This window comes from Harpegnathos saltator, unplaced genomic scaffold, assembly GCF_003227715.2.
Source record: "Harpegnathos saltator strain DR-91 unplaced genomic scaffold, Hsal_v8.6 scaffold47, whole genome shotgun sequence".
Lineage (NCBI taxonomy): Eukaryota > Metazoa > Arthropoda > Insecta > Hymenoptera > Formicidae > Harpegnathos > Harpegnathos saltator.
In genome coordinates, this window is record NW_020230283.1 from 1,673,762 (window position 1) to 1,693,997 (window position 20,236).

The following is a 20,236-nucleotide window of genomic DNA, read 5'->3' on the forward strand; positions in this document are numbered from 1 at the left end:
GCTCGTCTTCCGGTGCGTCTACATGCAACTTTGAAGTAGTTTAAATTCAAAATGAAACCGTTTTTAAAACAGCAACTGATTTTTATGTCATACGGAACAATTGCTCCGGCTAATATGTTGTAATGAGTTTACACTACTTAGCGACAGGGAAATTGAATATTTTACTGTTATTAAACGTATATTTCTCTTTAATGAACATAACTGCCATATTCAGCGCTACAAAGTGAAAAAGGACCAAAATTTACACCTCAATAACTAACGTCAGTATAATCTCTCGAATATTTTCACGTATGTGCAATTTTAAGTTCGAACGCGCGTAGGCGCGGTATATTTTCGAAAGTATCGATCAGCGGGTGTCGAGAGCATCGAAACGCTGCTCAATCGAGATATCGAAGAGGATCGACGAGTGCGAAATACTTCAAGCGGGAAATACGACGTCGAGCGGCATCGATGCCTCGATAGGTATCGCGGTATCGCCGGCGGCCTTAATGGCTATCGCGAATTTCTCCCCACCTCGACTACGATCGTAGAGAGTGATATAGCGAGGTAATCGAGGTGTCAACCAGGCGAGGCACCGTTGTAACCAGTGTTTTACATTTACGCTACGTTCGCTACGACATTCCGTCGTGTCCGTAGCTGGTATCGCACGTAACTCGTTCCCATTCCGAAGAGGTTACCGTCGATCCAACTCGACATCTCGCGCGGACTTCCCGTCAACGCGGCAGCCTCGGTCAACTCGCGCGACTTTCCTTTCCGCGATGTTTTGACACGCTCACACAACTCTGTCTCCCTCCTCGCTCTTTCTCCCTCTCTCTCTCTCTCTCTCTCTTTCTCTTTCCTTTTTCTGTCACTGTTTCTACTGCTGCAGGATGCAGCGCGATTCCGTCCCTTCGTCAACGAAGGTGTGACCGTCCTCAGGACCTGCCTGAGTCCTGTCAACATCGAGGAGCGGTATTGATAGCCGCAGTTTGTTATGCTGCGCTCATCGTCCTCCTCTTCTTCTTCCTCGCCGTCGCCGTCGCCGTCGCCGTCGCTGCCGTCATCGTCGTCGTTGTCGTCGTCGTCGTCTCGTGATAGGTACGGAAAGTTCATGGACACATGCATACGTGTGTGCACGCGAGTGTGTGCGAGTGTGCGTGTGTGTCATTTGCTTATTTGTGCTTATTTGCAAATTGATCAGGAGCCGACAGCCTTGCGTTCTCGCGTAACGCTGGCTCGCTTCTGAGATTGTCCTTCAATATGCGTTACGCGTAGTACACGTTGCTCGCGAATGTCTCGCTGTGCGTTTTCTCGATTATTTATGAAAATATCGCCGATCGTTCAGTGTTCCTCTGCCAATTAATGACATCTCCTGTACTTGCGCGCTGATTTTGTTCTACTTTATGGTAGTAAATGGATATGATAATAATGATAAATCGTGATAATGGTGTACAACAAATTTGCAAGTATAGATAAAAAATTGCCAATATTACCGAAATCAAAGATAACACTTTGAATGTGTTTTTACCTTACGGATTTTGTGTGCGGAATTAATGCCTCATCCTCAATTCATTAATGCTTGTTTATTATACGTCTGCTGTAATATCATGCTACAGTTTAGTTGAAATTTTCTGATAATATTTAATGAAATACTATGAGTTTATGATAATATATTCAATGAAATTATCTGAAGTATGCTTAAGAATTTATATACTTTGTAGTCTCAAGTACAGACATATATAACACACATATGTTTCTCGTGAGCAAATTATTATTTTTATATGATATACCAGAGGATCTTTAAACATGACAATGTCTGAATAAACAGCAGATAAAAATTTGTAGCGTCATAAGCCTAATATTAGTACATTACAGCCTGATAACCAGTTGGTTATTCTTGTATTATCATTGTATTATCATAGAATCTTGATAAAAATGATATATATGCAAAAGTGATTTTTGTTCTAATATTAAATTTACTGTAGGGTACAATTTTCAATTTTCATACATACAATATTTGATACAATATTTAATTTATAATATACAATATTTAATTTACAATATTTACAAATTTAATTTACAATATATAATATTTAATGTATATATATTTCTATATTTTTGCTTACCAAGTAATTGTATTAAATATTGTTTATCATCCTTATAATACAGCATGCAGTTGCATTTAATTTATTTCTGAACACAAAAATATCTCTTCACCTTGTACTGAAGGTTCAAATATAAATCAAATAAGAAATATGTTTCTTTCAGCTATGATCCTTTCTGTATGTTCTACACTGCATAACTGCTCAAGAAATAATCTGATGAGTACGGACGATGATGTATATGGTGTTACACAACAGTGAAGTGAATACGCTGTGATGGGGTGGGTGATATCCACCACAACATGGGTCATCATATGGGGTTGCCTGATGCGGGGCTTCAGTTTAGCTCCTCAGGCATCTCCAAAACAAGTACCATGCGACAAAACGAGAAAGGTGTTCATGGACACATGGGGCATCATTAGCGATGGGCCTTTAGGCTCAAATTATACTCAAGATTCTCACTGCGAATGGCTCATTAAAGGTGCAGATGAGAAGCAATTGATGGTTTCAGAAGATGAAGCATTATTGTGCAAGCAATAATAGAATTAAAATGTTTAACATATTTATACGCATGACTCATGTCTACATTTTTTTTACAGCTAACCACAGCCATCAATTCATTACGTTAAGTTTTCGCACGATGGGCACAGAGTGCAGTTATGATTATGTCTTCGTTTACGATGGAGATTCTTTCCGTTCTCCGCTTCTGGGCAGCTTCAGTGGGAAAACGGAGCCGCAGCAAGTGACATCATCATCTGGTTATGTAAGTACATAACATAACGACTAATATATAGATTGCAGACTCAATACATTGCAGTTTCAAGTTTTTGCAGAGGTTTATTATCTGCATTAATCGCATCAGCATATTGCTTATGATGAACACAAAAGATTGTTATGATTTCTCCTAGTGCGAGATTACACAAATTAAGCGTACGATTCCAAGAGATAATGCAATATCCGACGATAAGAGAACGATAATAAAAACCAAATAAAATTGATACTATGGAGATCTACAAAATTATACATTTCTCTTGCAGATGCTGATATTGTTGTATAGCGATACAAATTACGTACTGGACGGCTTTCACGCGGAGTTCTCAGTCACGGACTGCCCGAACAATTGCACCCGCCACGGGAAATGCATTAATAATACTTGCTTTTGTGAGAACGATTGGGGAGGTAAAGATTGCTCCCGAGCACTTTGTCCAAACAATTGCAGCCACGTTGGTTCTTGCGGGGTGAAAAGGTGCGAGTGCAACGATGGATACTCCGGGCAATCTTGCTCATTGCATAGAAGTCATCCGGAAGGAAATCGGTACGTTCTCTCGAAATTGCATAATCATATTTATTATGTCAACAATAAACTTTTAAAGATACTTTTCCGTAACATCATATGTCGTAACGTGTAACAGTGTAGACTACGGAACAAAAATTGTAAACTAATCTAATCCTTACAGGTGGCACTGGCTTTCACATTCGGAAGGCGGACTTAGACCACGGGCAGCTCATACTGCAGTCTACGTTCACGAGACAGACTCGCTCTACGTTTTCGGAGGTTACGATCTCAATTATGTACTCAGTGACTTGGAAGTGTACAGATTTAACATAAGTCAATGGGAAGATGAATATGGAAATGTGTTAGGTGAGTATATAAATTGATGCGCAAACGTTACGTGTATGAGAATTTAAACTTGTATTTTCTTAACTGCAATTTTTTGTATTTTATATATTGATCGTGTATTTTTACTCAAAAATTTAATTACTACCGTACTTACATAAAATATATACATGTGTGTATAAAAATATTTCTCACATTTTCAGAGGGTGCTGCATCTGACGAGTATCTGGATCCCATGTTGATCGCCACCGAATTGGAACGCATCGGATCTGGGGCTAAAGAAATATACGGTCTACCGACGTCGTCCTTGATCTGGAAGGTGCTTTACAGTATCAAAGACAATAACACGTTCGGCCGATTTGATCGAACAAACGTGGAAGGTCAACACAGAGATTTCCGGACCAAAGACAAGGAAAACGAGAGAAGCAGAAGCACCATTAGGATCGATAGGAATGACGACTCCAGGAGGAAGCATCCGCGGATAAGGCCGCGATATTTGCCAATGTCGGCAAGAAGGTAATTAGTAAGTGATAGATCCTCGTCTTCATAATGCTTCCTGTGTCTTCATCGAGATTTTGCATATTCGCAATGCGCGCTATTTAGAATAGATAAATCTAGAATATCTTATTGATCATACATGTATTTGTTTGTTGAAGATATCGCAGGAACTTAGAAGATCTATATAGGGAACGTCACGCCACGGACGACGTTCAGAATGACGACGTCAAATGGGAGGAACAAATTGTGGCAGGGCCAGCGGAAGAGAACATCTTCATGCAGGAGTTTATGGACCCGAAGTTAACCACGAGCGAGTCGCTGAAGGAGGAAGCTACGGAGTCGACTATCGATGAATTGCCCAAACCGAGTCCCCGATATGGTCACGCTGCTTGTAAATACCAAGGTACACCGACAAACGACAGCTCTTGCTAATCTGCGCTAATAATAAATATACGATAAGGAAGAACTCGCAAGAGGAAACCTACCGCTAATATCACGCGCGCATTGACACGTTCCGTGTATCATACGTTAATTGGTATTAAAATAACACAACAAGTAGATAAGTTCTTCAGCGAATTCTCTTCGCGCGCTTTTGTTTGTCGACAGTCTCCACTTGCGATTGTAATTTTATAGATGGCTTGGTGATCTACGGAGGAAAAGTGCAGGACGGCTCCTTGTCGAACGAGCTGTGGCATTATAATGTGAACGAGCGCATGTGGACCCTGCGCGCGAAAAATTCTCCCTTCTATCCGCCCAGACTCACGAGGCACACCTTAACATTAGCGGACGATTACATCTATTTATTCGGAGGCAGCACTGTTGATGGCGAATTCTCCTCAAGTCTCTATAAAATCAAATTGCACTTGTGTAAGTTCAACTTCGTTTCTTGTTAGCTCATATCTTTGTCACTTTGATTTGCGAGAATCCAAGACTTTAACGAAATCTTCTACCTTTCGCTCAACGAACAGACTTGTTTCGCTTACATGACACGGCGTTTTGCAATTAACGCTTCGCGGACCTCGAAGTCCGGTGAAGCAAAGCCGAGTTACAGGAAGCGATTATTACACACAAAGAGAACATGCGCTTCGTACCGAGATGAATGTCAGCTCATCGCGCAATTCCCGCAGCGGATCCCACGGCGACCACCGAGAGGTGGACAGAGGTGCGACCACGAGGCGGTAAGGAACTGGACGTGCGCGTGGTTGCTCACTCGACCGTTTATCATCGTGCCACTAATTCCCTGCTCGTGTACGGAGGAGTGGTCGCTAGCGTCGCTCGCTTCAGCAAACTGTCGGACCGGATGTTTGTGTTTCAACTCGACAGGAAGGTCTGGTCTGAGATTCATTATCCGAGAGCGCACCTGCGAGACACCTACGTGCCGCGCGAACGCGCGTTTCACACATGTAACATCATAGGTAATTGGCTGACGTGGTCAGATGAAGTCGCATTGCTATTGCATTCGTCAGATTCTTCCGGAGAGTTACGTAACCAGCTTGTTTCTTCGATAGGCAATTATCTGGTGGTATTCGGCGGATATTCTCACAGGCATAACAAAGAGGAGATCTGTTATGATAATCAGATGTATCTATATCATCTCGGTTGTCACGCCTGGGTGAGCCACGATGTGCTGGGCTTGAACGACAAAGGTAAAATTAATCGAATCTCAACGAGAAAGAAAAAAGAAACTCGTCAATTTGGATACAATGGAATTTACATCGACGGTATTTATTCTTTTGCTTCTAGACTCTCGTTATCCCAAGCAGCAAGGAGTATTCGCACACGCTGCGGATGTGCGTAACGGTAATACCCTCTTACTCGTCGGTGGGTACCACGGCAACGTGAATGCAGATCTCCTCGCGTACACTCTACCGCCTATGCTCGCACCGGGCGACGAAGACTACATCGAGCCGGAGCAAATCTGCTCGAGACACAAGAGTCTCATGGAGTGCGCGGCGAATCCCGAGTGCGGTTGGTGTTCCGCGGACGAAGTAAGCCATCTTGTTGTTCTCGCTTTAATATATTCGTTACCATGCTTCACTCGAGGAAACGTCTCCACAGTTGTGGTAATGATGTAAAATAGACATAAAGTAAATGTCTCAATTAGCAAGTTTGCTGCAAGCGTATGCTCCCAATTTTGGAACTTCTGACACACGTTTCAGATATGTTACGGTCGCACAATAGGCAGCAACTGCACGACGAATCTGCAGACAACGCGTTGTCCGGGTGTCTGTCCTGCTCTGGGCGACTGTCACTCTTGCCTGATACACGGCCAGCCCGGCGGCGGCTGGGGTACAAACTTCCGCGGCAAGAAGTCCGTGTCGAACAAACTGAATTTGGGAACTTGTACGTGGTGCGTTCAAAACGCTCGCTGCCACCACAAGGACGACAACTATGGCGTGTGCGGTCTGCGGGATGACACACCGTCGCAGATACCAGGCTGGTGGGGCCCAAAAGGCACGGAGATCATCAAAGTGGAGGAATGTCGGGAGATGGACAAGAGACCGGGCCTGACATTCCTCAAATACAAGCCGCCGGTGAACTTCAGTCAACCCGACTCGGTGACTATAGTAAACGCGACCACGGTCGATTTCAACGTGCCGTCCATGCAGGGTGCGAAGACGGAGTCGGCCTTGGGCGGTGAGATGATTGCCAGGTTGACCGGTTTCCTCAGACCGCCGCAGTACTTCTGGGACAGCGCGATGGAGCACTTGAAGATCTGCGTCAGTTACAACAGTGCGACGCTTCACGTCTCGCGCAACGATAACCCCAATAAACTGGTGTGCCTTCTGATAATTATCTTACTTCACTTTAACAATTATTTTATTTTATTACATTGAAAATGTGTGATCTGTTCAGGAACTGGTGGCCAATCTGACCGCGGAGACGTCGCAGTGTATACCAACAAAATGGCCGGACGGTCATCCGATGGAGTTGCAGCCGGGCCGCTATCTATTAGACTTCGAGTCGAAGCGGATGGTGACCGCGAGCTACGCTTATGCGAGCAAGATGGAAATCACGCACAACAAGAAGACGGAAAACCCGAAGGTATTCACATTCGAATACCTCGAGCCGTATCAGAATGGTTCTTGTCACCAATATGGCAACTGCCTGCATTGTCTGACCGACTCGTCATGCGGTTGGTGCGACATTACGAACCAATGCTTGCCGCGCTCGGCTAACGAGATCGAGAGCTGCGCCGCGGACGTAGAATGGGATGAGGCTGGCAAAGCGATACGCGAATGGCATTACTTGACCATCACACCGTCGGCTTGCGCCAACTGTTCCAACTACATCTCCTGCGAGTCGTGCGTCGGCAGCAATTTGTGTGAGTGGTGGACGGAAGACGCGAGGTGCGCACGAATCGGTCGGTTGCCCAACGCTGTGGTGAGCTTAGATCAGTGCCCGATCCCATGCCGACAACGCTCCAACTGTACTCAGTGTTTGGACGAGCGCGGTAGATGCGTGTGGTGCGAAGCCACGAGAGAGTGCTTCTCCTTCTCAGTGTACACGTCGGAATACCAGTTCGGCCTGTGCAGAGAATGGATGGATCAGGCAGGTCTGATGGGTGTCACGTCGCGTTCCGGCTCGTCGTTAACCGGCAACGATCAGTGCAAGAGCTGCAGCCGGCACACCAATTGCTCTAGCTGTCTGCACTCGCTCAGCTGCGGCTGGTGCTACAGCCTGGAGAATCCCATCACCGGCGTGTGCGTGCAGGGCGACTTCAATCAACCCCACGTCAACTGCAGCTTGGTCATCAATGAATACCGGAACAGCAGTCTTAAAGCCGACGAGTCCAGCTGGGCGTATGCGCAGTGTCCGGACGTGGACGAGTGCGATCTCGGTCTGCATGATTGTCATCCCGACGCGCTCTGCACCAACACCCACGGCAGCTTCAGTTGCCAATGCAAGCGCGGTTTCAACGGCGACGGCAAGGAGAACTGCACGAAGACGTGTTACGAGATATGCGTCAACGGGTATTGCAGCGAGGCGCCGGAGTATAAGTGCGAGTGCAATCTCGGCTGGACCGGGTCGGATTGTCGGAACAACTGCGGCTGCTTCAATCATTCTACTTGCCTACAAGTAAGCGCAAGACGAAACTCAATCTAATCCATTTATTTCTTTATTATTATATTCTTTATGCTTTTAATCGTTCTTTGGACTTTTTTCCTCAGCCGATTTTCATAAAAATTTATTTACTCGGCAAGTTTGCATTTATTAAAATATTCCGCCGGTATTTAACGCAGCATTTACAGTAATATATTTATATTGAATATATATATATATATATATATATATGAGAGCGATTATATTGTAAATAAGTTGTGTATATATGTATATTAAATATATATTAGCAATGAATAGAAAATAAATTCATAGAATCCACTAGAGCCAAATGCGACGTATCGAGATAGATATAAAATCGCAAAGAGTCGATATATTTTCAAATTAGCAACTCTTTCTACGTCACCAGGGAGTAGGCATCTGCGACGAGTGTCAGGACTGGACGACCGGAGACTTTTGTGAAGAGTGCAAGGCAGGCAGCTACGGCAACGCCACGACACCATTGGGATGCCGCGAATGCAACTGCAACGGACACGGCGACGTTGAACTGGGTGTGTGCGACCGGCAGACCGGCGTATGCTTCTGCCGCGACAATACCGAAGGTGACACGTGTCAGCGCTGCAAGCGAGGTTATTACGGCGACCCACGAAACGGCGGTATGTGCTATTACGGCTGCATGTCACGAGGTATGCTGGGCGGCGTGGGTAACGGTAAGCAGGGCCTCGGCAGTCGACACTCGCAGTCTTCGCTCTGGGGCAATCACATGGGCGACTCACCGACGCGAGAGTGCCTCTGGATCGTCAGCCCCGAGACCAATCTCTCCTCGGATGCGACCACGCCCACTATTCAAAGTGTGATACAGTTCACCATCCACGACGACATCAATGTGAGTTGCCAAGAGAACAGCGTGTACGTATACGACGGCTTACCAGAGTTTGTCTCCTCATCCGGTGGCCATCAGAGTCAACTGCTTGGCGTGTATTGCACAGAAAGCACCGACTATCCGGTGACGGTGGAAGCCAAGTCAGGGTTCTTGACGGTGCATTATAAGCAGCTGGACGAGGTGGAAGGTTTTAACGCGAGCTACGTGGTGATGACGTGCAACAACTGCCCGGAGAATCGTGAGTGTCGCAACGGCAATTGCCTGTGTAAACCTGGGTTCTTCGGCATCGAGTGCAACGTGGAGATCTGCCCTGACAACTGCACCGCTGCTAAGAAGCGCGGTGTCTGCGATAAGGGCTACGGCCGTTGCGTGTGCTCGCCGGGCTACGGTGGTCGTGATTGTTCCATTCGGCTGGACGATCACCAGTTGATTTTTACGGAGCTCTTCAACTCGGAATACCTGGCTGATCAGTGGGACCATCTAAGGAACACTTTGCCGCGCTTCGGCCACAGTCTGGTGGCTGATCGTCGCGGCAGTTTGTGGATGTTCGGCGGCTACTCGCTCAGCCATGGACCGTTGAACGACATCAGGTTGTTCGACACGAAGAATAATACATGGATATTGATCACGGTGGACTCTACGTCGTCGGCGATGTCTATGCCGCAAGGTCGTTACTTTCACGCCGCCGAGATCGTGCACAGTAGACAGCAGATCTATGTCTACGGCGGCTTGTCGATGAAGGATGAAGAAGTGCAGGGTCTGTCGAACAACACCCTCAACGACTTCTGGAAGTTCAGTCTGCAGAACCAGCGGTGGAGTCAGATCGTGCAAGATGAGACGAAGAAAGACCCGCTACCTTTAGCCGGTCATACGTTGACTTTACGCAGGGATGGAGAGTCGGAAACTCTGATTTTGATCGGTGGTTTCAGTCCCAAGTACGGATACCTGGACACGGTTTGGGAGTTCAACCTGGAAACAGAAACCTGGGACACGGTGAACACCGTGGGAAACGGGCCTCTGGGCGTTTACGGTCACTCCACAGTGTATCACAGCAAGTCGGACAGCTTCTACGTCTTCGGTGGCTATACGTACGCTATAAACAGGACGTTCATCTCGAACAAGTTGTACGCCTTGGATTACAAGACACGGACGTGGTCTGTCTTGCCGCCGTTCGAGGAAGATTTCACCGATGGCAGCAACCTGGTAAAGTGTATTTTTGAACATTGCGTCACATTGAATTTCTTATTTTAAATTTATTTAATTCGCAATTGAAATTCATAATTCGTGATAAAAATTCAATTTTTAAATGTTGATTTATTATCGGTCATTTGGGGAAAAATTGCAAAGATACTTTCTAAGTAACAATATATTCAATTTTGGTTTGTATGTTTTTATACTTAATCTCCGATGTAAAATTTCACTGTTCTTTTTCAGCCTCAAGCTAGATTCCTTCATTCCGCGGTTACGACGGAGGAGTATATGGTGATATTCGGCGGCCGACAAAATCCTCACAATACCTCGGACTCTTTGATCGCGTACAAGTACTCGTGTAATCTGTGGATACGTTTAATAACGAAGGACATGGAAACGATCGGCAGCCCGCCGCCGCCGGCGTATGCTCACGCGATGACTCACGCTGATCCAGAGTCGAACGCTGTCTACGTCGTCGGAGGCTTCGATGGTAGTATCAAGAGTCACGTCACGTTGATCAACATACCGGAAGATCTGTGCAATCTTTGGACAGATAAGATCACATGCAGAAAATACTTTGGCTGCTCGTTCTGTGCCGTCACTACTATCACCGGCACCAACGCTTCCTTCTGCTTCTCAAACGAGGTGTCGAGTAACCGAGACGATAAGTACGTTTTGTGATTTTTGCTTCTCGCAAACTCCTGATTTCTAACTTTAGATCTGCGCAATCTTAGAAACGTAATAATTTTCTGCGTATCTTGTATATATGAATGTTGCTTCTATTAATTTTCTTCGCTCTCGAAGTAATAATTTAGCAATTTTTATTTCATATTTTGCTGAGAAAAATATCTATTTACTGGGAAGGTAATAACTGTTTTAAATTTCAGGTGCGATTTAAATGTCACTCAAGCGCAACGGTCCAACGGAATTTTCTGTAATTCGGATTGGATGGCCAGCAGAAAGTGTCAGAACTTTAAGACCTGTACGGAATGCCTGGCAGAGTGGCCGTATTACAAGGACGACAAGCAGGTGTGCAAATGGTGCATCAACTGTTCATACGGCAAATGCATCCCTTCAGACAGGGATTGCGACGAGCTTAATAAGTGCAACGTCCGGCAGCTAGCGGTCACTAACGTGAATCAATGCGGGGAACGATTATGTCCGGCGAGTGACTGCGAAAAGTGCAACAGTCTTGGCGACTGCGTGTGGACGAGACAGGTTCTGAAAACTTGTAAGTTCTGCACAATTAAAAAAATTAGTCGAGAAATATATTTCCTTTCCATAGTATTACGACTTGTGAGTTCTCAGCAAGTCGTACAAATTTACAATTAATTTCAATCAAAGTGTGTAATAAAATTGCAAATGAGAAACACGTGTATACGATATGAGAGAAAATTGTTTCCATCGCGATAGCCGAATTGGGAATGAAGGTAACAAGTGAGCCGGTCTACAACTGGAATTGCGTACCGGATGATATCTTCGAGCGATCCAGCATCAAGATGAGCAGCACGCATTGCGAACGAAGATGCGCCGATCACAAGGACTGCAGGAGCTGTCTGAAGGGTACCGGCGCCGAGGGAGGGTGGAGCGAATGCAGATGGTCTACACAACTGAATGAAGTAATGCGAATCCAGATCCATGCTATAAATCTTTCCAAACAAACAAATATTGTACAGCGATTATTTGTTACTTGTTTCAAAGTTATTAAGCTAAAAAAAGAAACGCTGTTATACATGATCATTAATCTTATGTAATTATTATAATTACTAATCTAACTCTCAATCCGCACTTACATTCAAAGTCATAAAATAATTTGGAGTTAACGAATAGATGTCAGACAGATAACTGTCAAGTACTTCTAAATTCCAGTGCATTTCTCCATCGTACCAGCCACTCTACTGCGCCGGCGGTGTCTGCGGCTTAGTGCTGCGTAGCGCAGACATGGACCATTGCCCAGAACCGTGTTCAGTTTTCATGCAATGCAGCACTTGCCTGAAGCATTCGCACTGCGGCTGGTGCTCCTTAGACTCCGCCGATATAACTGGTCAAGGAATATGCACGGAGGGCTCACTCGAAGCGCCGATTGATCATCCCGCGGATGGTTCTTGCGAAATGCTCTATCATCAGCATTTCCCGCAAACTGAACCACGTGAGTAATGCATTTTTTGTTCTGTTTCACCGGTAGTTGTCAAGATAAAGGAAGAGCATTCATATTTCTAACATTTTAACGCTAATACTCAAAATAATGTTTCGTCGCATCATTTAATTAATTAGTACAACAATTAATTACAGCGATTACCACAACGTTACACCCACATATAGACGCTTGGGAGGAAGACAACGTCACAATGTCTTTGTCTAACGCAGTAGTGAAACCAAAGCTCTCTTGGCACTATGTACGCTGTCCTCCGGAGAATGAATGTATAAACGGGCATCATACGTGCTCGCCGAACAGCGAGAAGTGTTTCGATCAGGAAGAAGGTTTCGAATGCAAGTGTGGAGATGGATATAAGACCGAAACGTAATGTTTTTTATTTCTTTTTCTGATATTAACCGCTAAATTCATTCGAGACATCTTTCTCTTTTATTCTTTATATATATTAATATAGACTCTTTTTATTTCCAGTACCTGGGTGAACGAATTTGGAAGGTAAGTTTTATGAATTTGCATACTTGACTTTGATTTATTATTTGTCATTATTATTATTATTATTATTATTATTATTATTATTATTATTATTATGATTATTATTATTATTATTATTATTATTATTATTATTATTATTATTATTATTATTATTATTATTGCCTTTTAGCCAACGCTGTTTATGACGAAAATTATTCAATTGTCCCGAAACGCATCTCGCAGTCTTTTCAAGCACTTTGTATAATTCGCAGGAACATTTGTGTGCCCACGTGCACACAGGGTTGCGTGAGAGGCACGTGCGTGGAGCCCAATGTGTGCCGCTGCGATTTCGGCTACGTCGGCGCCAACTGCTCCATCCAGTGTCAGTGCAACGGCCACAGTAACTGCGCCGGTCCCGACAAACTCGACGTCTGCCTGGAATGTCATAACAATACGATGGGCCCGCAGTGCGAGAAGTGTTTACCTCTGTATGTCGGCAATCCTGCAGACAACGGTCAATGCGTGCCATGTCTCGAGTACTGCAACGGACACACTCGGATTTGTATTAACGACAGCATGACTGTGCCTGTAATTAGTTATCTATAATTAATGGCAATTAACCCGTTAATGGAGAATAGATTAATATTTGTTATTGTGGTCGATTAATATTACGTATATAATCTGTCGCAGTTTATTTCCCGAACGTTCTTGTCGGCTTTCCTATTATCATAGATCCTGTTTTTCTACTCTATTTTTTATACTATTTGCATATTTTATTATAAAAATGCAGCTTTCTAGGATTCTATTTTGTTTCTATTGTGTTATCGTCTGCATGTGTTGTGTCAAGTTCCAAACTGTCCTTATAGTACCAGGTTACTCGATTTTATATATTAATGACATATATCTTCTGACACAGGATCCAAATTCGGTGGACAAAATGTCGATAGAGCTATTGAAGAAACAACTGGTGGAAGGGCCAGTGGCGAAGGCAAAGTGCGTCAACTGTGGCAATAACACGAAAGGCGACAAGTGTGGTGAATGTATGACTGGCTACTTTCGGGGAACGGAGGATCTTCGAGATGTGTGTCGACCGTGAGTGCACTCAAACTACAATAAATTAATTGATCTATATAATTAAATGCAAACTGACTGTACTTTCCGTCTACCGTAGTTGCGAGTGCCACGGTCATGGCTTCACCTGCGATCCTGTGACCGGCGAGAAGTGCAACTGCGGCAACAACACGGAGAGCGAGTCGTCCTGCGTGAGCGGCCCCATGAAAGGCACGAATACCGGCGGCATGCCGTGCTGGATGGTTCAGTGCAGCAAGTGCAGAGAGAACTATGCTGGCACGCCGACCATGGGCCATCAATGTTACAAGACCGTCACGGTGGACAACAAAATGTGCTTCGACTCGAAATTGATAGGTAAGAGATAACGGTTGATGTGATCTCGCATCAGAACAATCATTTCTTCGTGTAACGACGAATCACCTTTATGTTTTAAGTAAGAATCGTATGAAATTCTGACTGTCCGATGTACGATCTTCATTAACGAGTCTTGTGCAGACTCAGTATTAATAGTTATAATAATGGCAATTCAATTTTTAAACCGTTTTCTGCGTTATCATGCCTTTCTATCTCTCGATATACGAATGATTGATCAATCGTGTACCAACAGTTGTACTTATCTCTCGATTCAAACTCACGTTGCCACTCGAATTTCGATTTCATCTCAATATGTATTTTCATACTTTCACGCCCTCAAACACTTTGGTCAAGTAATTGTTGTTTCAAATTGCAACGTTCTGTTTTATGTGGAGCATCTTACGGTTCGTACTCTTTCTTCTACTACAAGCTACTCGATGTCTTCTCGTCGTCGTGCGTGTGAAGTCCGGCTACTCATCGTTGTTTTATTTCAGACGAATGTAAGACGAAGCCGAAGCCTCTGAACCCTGGCCAGACCGTCTTCTACATGGTGCAACCGCGCTTTATGAACGTGGACATTAGAGTCATGGTGGACGTTACTCAAGGCGCCTTAGATCTGTTTCTGAGCCCTCGGGACGACTCCTTCGTCGTTACTCTGAATTCTTCAACTGGTTATCAAGATGTAAGATCTTTCCGCTCTTTCGTTTTTAAACTTTTTTTGCTTCATCAAGCTAACGAATAATGGTTTATCTTTAATAAGCACTTTCTCTTATTTTATCTTTTTAAGATATCAATTAATTTTTACTGTCAATTTTTCTGTCTTTTTGATAGTTACATTTTTTGCCACTCTATTTTGTATCTTAAAGATATTTTTGCGTTCTTGAGATCTTGCACAGTTCTTTCATATTTTCTTATTCACTCAACACTAGAAATATCGCTGATTAAACCTGCATCTTACAGGTCGAGCTAGACAGTAGATTTAGATTGCGACCCGAAAATCGCAAAGCGTGGCTTGAAGAAGAGCACAACAGCAGAATTCAAGTCGTCGAGTTTCATCCGCACGGCAGCTTCGGCGTTGCGAACGGCACCACTACGGAACCTATATGGAACACCGGGCAGCAGTACTACTTGATGGAGCGCTACGCGGAGAACCTGGCTACCTACCTGACGATTGAGAGACGCAACACATTCTTGGTGATACGCAACCTGACGAATCGGTTGGTGCTGACGCTACCGCAGGACAAGCACGAGCTGGGTCAGACCAAGTTTCACATTGCACTCAGGGCGATCGACACGCCGAATCCGGAGTTGAACGGCCGCGCCGCCTACGGGATGATCTTCTTCCGGCAAGACCAGCTGCACATCGACCTGTTCGTTTTCTTTTCGTGCTTCTTCTCCTGCTTCTTCTTGTTCCTGGCGGCGTGCGTGGTCGCGTGGAAGACGAAGCAGGCGGCGGACGTGCGGCGCGCCCGGCGCCGCCACGTCGTGGAGATGCTGCACATGGCGAAACGGCCGTTCGCATCCTCGACGATACTCTACGACCGAGACGGCGGCGAGTGCAGCCCCAGCTCGCCGCAACGCAAAGGTTGGCGTGGCAAATATATCAACTTCCACAGTGACGTACGCCCGGTTGCCGTCGAGCCCACCGACGACGGCGTAGCGGCGGTCGCCACGGTGTTCATCAGACTTCCGGGCGGCCGCCAGGCACCCGTCAAACTGGCCCTCGGCAGCTCGCTCATACTGTTGACCCGAGTTTACCCGGTCAATAGCAGAGTATTCCTAAGACGTAGAAACAGCCACGCGTTGAACTGAGTCTGTGTCGTCGCGGTGGAATCTCGATCATGGCGGGTTTCGAGCTCATCCACACCTCGTCCATTGGACGTCGCGTTGAACAGGTTTACGACGACGTCGGCGAGGGTCAGCGACGTTTGATTATGAATTAACCCTAGTACGTAGTTACGGTAGAACGTAGACACGCTGGACTTGGCGATCAGCAGCGTTCCGATTCAACGGGCAAGCTTCCCTTGAAGACGTAGAGACACTTGTCACGGTGTCGACACTGTGATGATGCACATAATGGACGAAATGAACTCGAGAAGAATAACGTCGTAGACCTTAAAAACGAAACGCATATTTCACCGTCAGTGCAATCAACGCGACTTTCGAACATCTCTTATGTCTTTTTACGTAATTCTGTATCATCCCTTTCGGAAATTGTTTTCTCTCTGTTTTCTCTCTTTGATGATCTCATGTCACACGCGCGTACCAATTGGCGACACAGGCGTCGATTCTGCGAGGCGATGTTGACTTTATAAAACGCAGCCGTTTCGAGTAGTTAATCTCTTCATTCGAACATTTCGCAGAGTTATCTTATGAGGATCGGATCCGTCAATCCGAAGATCTTTGTGATTCAATATCAACGACGGAATCGTGACCAGGTCATGGTAGAGTCAAAGATACCTAAAAATATATAAAAATTCACGAAGGAGATCTTACGGATCCGAATAACATTCCGTATGCGAGCACAACGATTCGCGGATCCGAGGATCTCGCATCGTGGATTTGCGAATTGAGTAAATATTGTTTTTATTTTTTCTTTTTTTATTAGAGTTTTAATGTACAATAGACGTTATACGAGAGGAGCGATCGTGAAAAATTATTTAATCTAAATATATATATATATAATATATTGTGTCGTACCATTCCATGACGAGACTGTACGTTTGTATATATACAATCTGTAATTATGTATTAATTCGTACTTTATACATTTTTGTAGAAGCATTTTTGCGAGGCGTGGTTTCGCGTCATGGAACATTCGTGGCTATTCCAGGTGGAAGTGTGAAGCCGAATATACGTGTGATTCGTACCAATTGAACGAGCAGTATTAGAATTGTTGATTAGAGAAGACGGAGCTTGACGATGCGTTAACAAGGTTCCTATGCCAAAATCGATTAGGGCGAGCGAAAGGGATCGTCCCTCTATGATTAATTATATATTATTTATCGTAAACGGGTAAACGCGTGGAAGACGGCAAATGTTCGTATTCTCGACGAAGGGATGTGTACATACACGCGGAAGTCGCGAACTTTTGCGAGTTGCAAACTTCGCAAACTTTTGTAAAACTGGCGTCTGGCTCACGTTAGTCGGTCGGAAGGTACACCTTTACGCTCGACAGACTAAACGCCTCACAGCTCAGCTTCGCACGAGGCGGTTCTTTCTTTTTTTCCTTTTCGGAGTGAAAGAATACGGCTATTTATTAATCAAAACAGTGTAATGTGTGAATGTTGTAATCATATTGACATCGACGTGCTTAGTAATCATTGTAAGAGGTACGAAAATGGTGTAACGTGGAGACAGTATTGTTTTGCATAGGAAGCCACGAGATAATTGAGAACAGAGCGGAGTTCTCAAAACTCCTAGGGGATCTCGAGTAAGAGGAATGCATATTGTTCCCCCCGTTACCTATTCTCGCGCTCTGTTCACCACTAGAATAAAACGTAAAACGTTTTCGTGTAGCGGGGATGAAAGTATAAGGCCTCTTTATGTGCGTTTTCTTGTTGTATATCATGTAAACGAGGCGTGTGCATATATTTGCCGTCTGACCAGCTGGAGGAATAATGCACGAGTGCTCCTCGACCAGAAAAGAAAATGCTATTCGTTGATTAATTATTAAGCAGACACACATATACAGACACAAAGACACATCGACGATACGACGCGACTAATCTGTTGAATCTCAGAGCTTTTTCTTGTCACATAAGTCTCGTCATTGCGTGCAATACAAACGGAACTTTTGTTATCTCGCAGTCAGATACTTGCGCAAATCTTACCTGTTTATCGCGGTTCCTCTCTATTTCTATTTCTCTCTCTCTCTCTCTCTCTTCCTCTCTCTCTCTCTCTCTCTCTCTCTTTCTCTCTCTCTCTCTCTCTCTCTCTCTCTCTCTCTCTCTCTCTTTGCTTCTTTGCAATAATGTATACGATCTACAGATCCGAGGAGAATCACGGGATTTTCATTAAATCGTAAAGGTCCACGAGGCATTAACATAAATGGCGAGAATCCATGTCAAATTCAGAAATTTCTGTGAAATTCACAATGTCACAAAATTAAGCTCTATGAAGATGAGCCATTCATGAATATACAAATCTCAAGAAAGAACCCGAGTTTATGGATTTCGAGATTTGTTAAAACAACCTGCTTTATCTATATACGAAGAAATATCTGTGAAACTAAAATAAAAAATAAATACCTGCAGCATGGAGCATCCGCATGGAGTTGGAAGTCGAGCTTCCACCAATCCACCGATGCTTTGCTTCGTCCTACGCGCAAAATTTCATCCGTGGAATTCCAGTGATCTATAGATCCCAAATGTGCAATAATCCTACTCTCAGTCTCATCCACGGATCCTTCGAAGTTACATGACGAGGCTCAATGTTCCTCGAAGAGGAATGTCGTGGAGCTTCGTTCGCGTAGATGCGTGTAAATTCTGAGAAGCCGCACCGGGTGGAAGAGACGCATTGGGAGGCAAAGGATTAATACGTAATATCGATATATTATCCGCATAACGTCGGATAACGAGGATCATGATCCTTATTTTCGCACGACCAATCGCGTTATCCTAAAATACTCATCCGCGTGGTGCCGTGTATAAACGTATAAAGTACTAAGTACACAGAATTGACACAGTACATGTACATTTTACATAGATTTACGTGCATATAGAGAGATATATCAAATACATTATATTATATATACGCGAGTATGTATAAGTATAAATACGAGACAGTGAATGTATAATTTCTCGGTTGTACAGATCTGAGCGTTATTTCCGAAATATTCTATTTTATATATAATTATATTACATCGCGTCGTCGATGGCAGAGAGCGATAATCTTCCAATGCCGGCATTGTATCGCATGATAAAAGAGAAAAGAAGAAAAGAAATCGGGCAACAGCATTGTGCGCAGCATTGTGATCGAGGACGTGGCGTTTCGTAACGAGGAAGTATGTAAAGGTTGTGAAACGATAAAAATGAAATTTAAAAAAAGTAGAAAGAAATAAAAAATACGCGGCGTACATACATACATATATATATATATATATATATATATACATACATATATATATATATATATATTGTCGGACTTGCGACACGAAGGCATGGTTTTCCTTTCGATCTGCGCCGCGCGAAGAAACATAAGGTTGTGCAAACGATGATTAATGAATTGTATTGCGGAAGCTTTAATAAACGTATGTAAAATCGAAGCTCTCTCTTTTCTAAAATTGTACTACGGTCCATAGATAGAGATACCGAAATAAAATGTATACACAACTGCGATAAAAGTAAGAGTAAGGTAACGCGAATGGATGTGGGACGTTGAGAGTAGAGTGAAGATCACACACCAGCTGATTATAATTAAATCATCTTTATTCTCTCGTACGTCGATTCGGTAAAATTTCTCAAACTCAATTTATCTCTCATATACATAGATTTCTCTTTCATATGCTATTCCTACGCTTGGACGTTTTTAGAACGTGCCATTCCGCAATAGTTATTTACACATTTAATCTATCACACACACGTCCACGCGATATCATTCTCGCACGCACGTGCACACACATGTGTATATCCCGAGCAATTTAACAGACCAACCTTCATTATTGTTCCCAGAGCTCTCCTCGAACGGTTTTCCTTCTTTCACGTTTTATTATATATATACACACACATACATACACGCACATATATATATATATATATATACACACGTGTGTATGTATGTGTGTATATAACAATAAGATATTCTTTCTCTCTCGCGCACGATCACCGGTCTAAAAAAAGAATCTATCTTAA

The 20,236-nt window shown here is 44.0% G+C and overlaps 1 protein-coding gene across 5 annotated transcripts; it reads left to right on the plus strand.

Moving 5' to 3' along the window:
* Window positions 1–447: 447 nt before the first annotated feature.
* On the plus strand, window positions 448–19,650 carry Megf8 (multiple EGF like domains 8). Of its 5 annotated transcripts, none has more exons than XM_025302187.1 (27): window positions 448–546; window positions 869–1,077; window positions 2,248–2,562; window positions 2,681–2,844; window positions 3,119–3,396; window positions 3,539–3,723; window positions 3,903–4,215; window positions 4,356–4,600; window positions 4,831–5,064; window positions 5,325–5,612; window positions 5,706–5,843; window positions 5,941–6,185; window positions 6,357–6,974; window positions 7,054–8,277; window positions 8,669–10,345; window positions 10,577–11,001; window positions 11,221–11,564; window positions 11,747–11,952; window positions 12,203–12,482; window positions 12,626–12,854; window positions 12,960–12,983; window positions 13,232–13,547; window positions 13,876–14,051; window positions 14,131–14,384; window positions 14,774–14,788; window positions 14,879–15,066; window positions 15,345–19,650. In XM_025302187.1, the coding sequence occupies exons 3-27, from the start codon at window positions 2,358–2,360 to the stop codon at window positions 16,194–16,196; spliced, it is 9,123 nt and encodes a 3,040-aa protein (XP_025157972.1). In that variant the 5' UTR covers window positions 448–546; window positions 869–1,077; window positions 2,248–2,357; the 3' UTR covers window positions 16,197–19,650. The 5 variants fall into 5 exon arrangements, with proteins under 5 accessions (XP_025157972.1, XP_025157973.1, XP_025157971.1 ...); XM_025302188.1 differs by lacking the exon at window positions 448–546 and adding an exon at window positions 555–672; XM_025302186.1 differs by lacking the exon at window positions 448–546 and having other exon boundaries at window positions 555–1,077.
* Window positions 19,651–20,236: the final 586 nt, after the last annotated feature.